This window comes from Eleutherodactylus coqui, chromosome 13, assembly GCF_035609145.1.
Source record: "Eleutherodactylus coqui strain aEleCoq1 chromosome 13, aEleCoq1.hap1, whole genome shotgun sequence".
In the NCBI taxonomy this organism is placed as follows: Eukaryota; Metazoa; Chordata; class Amphibia; order Anura; family Eleutherodactylidae; genus Eleutherodactylus; species Eleutherodactylus coqui.
This window is the reverse complement of record NC_089849.1, coordinates 129,932,056-129,938,055: the sequence shown is the minus strand read 5'-3', so window position 1 is coordinate 129,938,055 and position 6,000 is coordinate 129,932,056. Positions and strand designations below refer to the sequence as shown.

The following is a 6,000-nucleotide window of genomic DNA, read 5'->3' as shown; positions in this document are numbered from 1 at the left end:
TCTTTTAACAACTTCCATAGAGCTACCCACTTCTGCCTTTACAATCTCCTTTATATTCTGAAGGATACCCAAGTTTTGCTCACAGCCTTCTTCAGAGCACTAGAACAAAAACAAAAAGGTTGAATGAACATAAGAAACTTTGGTAAAAAGTCCCCCTCTTACCCAGCTGGTGTCCTGGCCATTCCCATTGTTCTTTATGGTCTTGGGTATAGGTCTGAGAGTGTGTTTCCCATCCCACCGACTCCTATTGGTGCCTGCCTCCAGGAAAGGCCCCTCCACGCCTCTGAATTTTACACCCGACAAGCCACACTTCTGCAAGCCACATCATCATTGTGCCCACGGCCAGCGCGCCAATTCAGAAACAAAGCAATCTGCCACTACACCAGAGCCCCAATGTCCCTGCAGAGCTGGAGAACAGCCTGCCGAAAGGAAGTGGAATCCGGGGACCCCACCTTGGCAGCATGGAGCAGCTTCCCTGTTTAATGATGCCGTGACTCACCAGAGCCAATGCATCAAGGAACCTACAGGTCCATGGACGTAAGGGGGGCCCAATATCCTCCTCAGGGGGGGAAAAACAGACTTTTCAGTAACTCCATGCAGAGACTTAGGCTGATCCAGGAACCTTCACCCCGTAGCTCTTTCATATGGGGAGGAAGGCCCTGCGATCCGGAAAGCTCTTCTCTAGGAAGATCCAAGATAAAACAACCTGCCCCATGGACAGGCAACCGGAACTGAGGATATGGATGGAGGGTTTTCCTGTCTTTAACGCAATCCGGCAGGTGCCTGCTCCCTGTCTGGATGGGAGGTAGTCTCTCAGAGCTGGTGTCATGGGCGTAAGAGAAACCTTTTTTTTTTTTACTGCATTTCTTTTCCTGAAATTAAACTCTTGTTGAACTTTTTTGGTGCATTTTTTTGGAGTCCCTCATGGGAACTTGAAGATGTGATTGTTCGATCACTAGGATAGTACACTGCATTACTTATGTACTGCATTCTAAGCCAGTGACATCAACCTAGTAGGTCTAAAAGGATGAGTTAAAGGACAGACACGGAGGCCTTTGTCAGGACACTGGCTGCCATGGAAACTCATTGGTACCCTGCAAACGCATTGAGGGTTGCTGATGGATGAGAGGAGAAGCTCCCTTTAATCTGCTTACATGCTGCAGTTGCTATTGATTGGCTTGTAAGGGGACAAACTGCCAGGATCTGAGGTTTTTCGTTTCTGGCTGTTACAGCAGGAGCCGGGCTGTCAGTAGTCAGCCAAGCCACCGCCTTAAAAAGTTGTAAGTGGAGGTTTAAAGACCATTAACCCCTTAATGACACGGCCTATTTTGGCATTGAGGACCAAGCGATTTTTTGTATTTTTCCATCTCCATTTTTCAAAAGCCATAACTTTTTTAGTTTTCCGCCGATGCGGCCGTATAAGGGCTTGTTTTTTACGTGGCGAACTGTAGATTTTTTTGGTACCATTTTTGGGTATATAGACTATATTGTAAAACTTTTATTATTTTTTTATGATCGTAGGGAGAGAAAATGCATAAATTCTGCCATAGATTTTTTTATTTTTTTTTTTTAAAGCGTTAATCATGCAGCATAAATGATACACTACATTTTTTTCTGCGGGATGGTACGGTTACAACGAGACCAAAATTCTTATATTTTTTTTAGGTTTTTCCACTTTTCCACAATAAAACCCTTTTGTTTTTAAATTATTTTTTTCTAAACTCACTGCATTCAAAGTCCTATAACTTTTTTATTTTTTCATGGACGGAGCTCTCTGAGGGCTTCTTTTGCGAGACGAGCTGTAGTTTTTATTGGTACCATTTTGGGGTACATACGTTTTTTTGGATCACTTTTATTGCGTTTATGTGAGGCAAAATGCTAAAAATTAGCATTTTGCCTCAGTTTTTTAGCATTTTTTTAACAGTTTTGCCGTGCAGGATAATAAGTGCATTCAATGTATTGTACGCGTCGTTACGGACACGTTGATACCAAATATGTGGGGTTTTTAATTAAAAAAAAAAATTTTACGCTAATATGAGAAAAAGCATAAAAAAGGGTTTTTTTTAACATTTTTTTTTTACATTTTTATTTTTGGAACTTTATTTTTCTCTTTTTTTTTTACAACACTTGTGTCCCTTTGAGGGACTTTTACTGTAGCACTTCGGATCGCTGCGATAATGCATGGCAGGGCTTCTACTTAGATCGCAGCAGGGGTTAACAGCAGGGGGGGGGCACATCTCCGATGCCCCCCGCTGTTGCAGCGGAACGCCGCCTACTAGTGACAACCGGCTCCCGCTGCGGGAGAGCACGAGATCTGCTATGATCTCGCGCTATCCCCATGACGTAAGGGTACGTCATTTTGCGGGAAGTACCCGCCTCCCATGACATACCCTTAACGTCATGGGGCGGGAAGGGGTTAATGAGGTCAGTAAAAAGGCTTTTTGATTGTCACTAAGGGGTTAAAGGTAGTATTCTTAGCTTTTACTATTGATGACCTACCTTCAGAACAAGTTATCAATAATTGATCAGTGGGGATCTGCCATTTGGGATCCTCATCAATCAGCTGATCCTCTGGCCCCCTGTCAGTGCAGCGGGACAGGACATTGTCTAGGAGCATAAAACGGCTTTGCTTTCATTGAAATCAATGGGAGTAACACCTTTTGGCTGCTCATTGCGGTCAAAGCCAGAAGTGTAATAGAAGGCATTGCTCCCATAGATTTCAGTGGGAGGGAAGCCTTTATAAACTTTTTGGCCCTGACCCTTGATGATGATGTCCAGCCTGCTGTACTGACAGTGGGCCAGAGCATCAGCTGATTGACATCCCTAGTGCTGAGGGTAGGTCATCAATAGTAACAGCCCAGAATGCCCCTTCTAAGGGCTCATGCCCATGGACAGGGCGGGATACACCCGCGGATTTACCAAAAAGTTCCCGCTGGTGATCGCGGAAAAACACACGTTTTTCCACAGTCTCCACTAATACTGTATTAATGGAGACCTCCGCTGTGGAAAAACACAGTGAAATAGGATATGCCGCAAATTTGCAGAACTACGCATGTGAGCACTGACAGGCGGAAAAGCTATTAGGTTCAATAAAACCTAACAGCTGCGTTGTTCTGCTTCGGAAAACGCGACAGAAATCCGTCCGTGGGCATTAGCCCTAAGGATCCAGGTCGTTTAGGGTGGTAAGGATTGTAATAGCAAAGTGGATGAGATGTTTTACCCCTTCCCGCTATATGATGTACATCTGCGTCCCGTAGCGTTGGGTATGTATGAAGATAGGTCGCGGGGCGATCTCTCATCATACAGTGCGGGTGTCAGCTGTTAATTGTAGCTGACACCCACGGGCAATAGCTGCAATCAGCCACACAGCTGGTCAGCGCTATTAACCTTTTAAATGCCACTATCAATACTGACTGGCATTTAAATCCCCCAAACGACGTTCGTGTGTCCCGTACGCCCCCCCCCCCCCCCCGCGCGCGCGATGAGATCTGAAAGGCTCCAGGGCTGTCTTAGCAAACTGCCTATCAAGCCGTCCCCGTGGGGTGGCCTAATAGACTGCCTGTAAGATCGCAATACGATGTAATGCTGTGGCATCACATCATACTGCAGGGCTGATTAAAGCATCGCTAGTTGTGGTCCCCCAGGGAGACTGGGAAAAAAAGTAAAAATAAGATCAATAAAGTTTTATCAATCGTAAAAAAAAAAGTTGTAAAAGTTTAAATCACCCCCCTTTTGCTATATCTATAATAAAAAAAATCTACATCATAAAACTAAAATACATGTTTAGTATCGCTGCGTCCGTAAAAGTCAAATCTATCAAAGTAACACATTATTTAGTCCGTATAGTGAAGGTTGCCTAAAGAAAAAAAATTAAATATCGCCAGAAATGCGTTTTTCAGTCCCCCTGTCTCCCAGAAAAAATGCAATTAAAAGCGATCAAAAAGTCATATGTATTCCAAAATGGTACCAAAGTAAACTGCAGGACGTCCCGCATAAAATGAGCCCTCATACGACTGTCAATGGAAAAATAAAAAAGGTATTGCGCACAGAATATGGCCGCAGGAACTAATTTAAAAAAATTAAATGTCTTTGAGAAAAAGTAGTAGTACAGAAAAAAACCTATACCAGTTTGGTATGGTAGTAATCGTACCGACCCGTAGAATAAAGCTACCAGGTCATTTTTGTTGCACTTTGTGCGTTGTAGAAACAAGACGCACTGAAAGATGGCAGAAGGCGTTTTTTTTTTTTATTTTTATTTTACTCCACTTAGAATTTTTTTAAAGTTTTTCAGTACATTATATGGTGCATTAAATATCACCAGTGAGAAATCCAACTCGTCCCACAAAACACAACTCACAGACAGCGACGTCGATGGATAAATAAAGGAGTTACGATTTTTAAAAGGGGGGAGGAAAAAACGAAAATGGAAAAAAAAGCTCTGCGTCCTTAAAGGGTTAAAGTGTGAGTGGCATGCTGCAGGCCAAATCTGTGATAACTCCACATGTAAACTGACCTGCTGCCTGCTTCTGTATCCCTAGCCCTACACTTTCTGCTGTGAATGTTCAGTGCAGATCTCACCAGACTGGGGGTTACATAATCCACAGGGGAATCGCTATAGAGTTGTGGCTGTGGATGTGCAGCCTGCGGCGTGTCTGTGAGGGGCTCTGCTACAGCTTCAATGGGCAGCACCCCCTATTATCTGTAGTACGGCTCAGTGTGTCTGTTACTAGGATAGACTTTACTTGACAATCAGCAAGTCAGAAGGAAGGGAGACCCATAATGGCAGCACTTTAGAGTGATTTTTAAGTAGAAGGAAATCATTTTAGGTAAAGTGATTTGCAATTTTGCTAGTTACCACGTTGACTGTTCTATAAGTACATGTTGTATGAAGAGTCATGTCAGCCTTTACAGTCTCTGACCAGTTGTACTCCAGTAAACCATCGGCGCTCTTCTTCCATCTTGTGTTTCTACATTTTAGGATCTTCCATTCTTCTGGTGTCTTCGTAGACGTCGGTCCCCATCTTGACCGACCGCTGAGGATGGACAAGGACAGAGAAAAGATGAGCGAGGCCATATTAAACCTGACTTTGGAGATTGTGCACCTTCTGACTGGAGAGGTGATGGGTTCTGTTCTTCAATTGGATGGCTGGGGGTCCCGCAGCCAAGGCAGGGGTACAGCGCCAGATGCCGGTCTTACTAAACTTCTGTATGAGCTTGATAAACATAGTGGTTCTTCTGCTTAACACCAGTCCTGAACAAATCTATAGTGGACGGAGGAGTCTTTTCTAAAACTTATCAGCCAGCAGTGACACTTACGGGTCCTCACAACCTTGTGGAGAAGCCATCGATGCACCCTCACCCCTTAAAGACCTTGGGCGGTAAATGCACAGCGCTTGGTCCTCGGCTTAAAATCCCACCCGATAGCAAAAATACAGTACGGGATTAAAGCCTCTCCTGCAATCAAGCAGCAGGTCGGGTCCTTGGCTGTTAGTCACAGCTGAGAATCCGAGGGAGAGGGGAGAAGCTTCAGCCCTCTCCTTTCCTGGGTACATAAAGATCAATGAGCACTATGTACTAAGGAGTGAAAGTGTTACTTCTCCTATGTGACCCGGTGATCACATGACCACCGGGTGCCCCCTCTTACAGTAGAGCTGCTGGGTCCTAGCAGACCCTGATCAGCTCTGCCAGTTACTATTGTCACTATAGAGGGATGTCTCCATGTAACTGGGGTCCCTATGGATATCTCAGCTACAGGGGCAAAGTGTGTAATAAAAAAAGACCATGTGAATGACCCCCAGAGGTCTTACATGACGTCATAGGGGACATAGTAAGAAAAATAGCTAGAAAATTAGAGAATAAAATAAAAATATATACATAAAAAGGAAAATGACCCCAAACCATCGCTGTATGTACCCTGTAATCCAAAACCATACATATTATATATCACAATGTCCAAAACAAAACGAGGAACCCGTTCCCACACTTCATTTCAGCATAAAT

The 6,000-nt window shown here is 44.1% G+C and overlaps 1 protein-coding gene across 1 annotated transcript in view; it reads left to right on the top strand.

The window, feature by feature from the left end:
- The first annotated feature begins 1,700 nt into the window (after positions 1-1,700).
- Positions 1,701-6,000, top strand: part of LOC136588508 (zinc finger protein 585A-like) — a 72,955-nt gene continuing 68,655 nt past the window's right edge. The window contains exon 1 of the mRNA XM_066587787.1: positions 1,701-5,117. Within this exon, the coding sequence (XP_066443884.1) occupies positions 4,896-5,117 (222 nt within the window). The 5' untranslated portion in view covers positions 1,701-4,895. The remainder of the gene's footprint in view (positions 5,118-6,000) is intronic.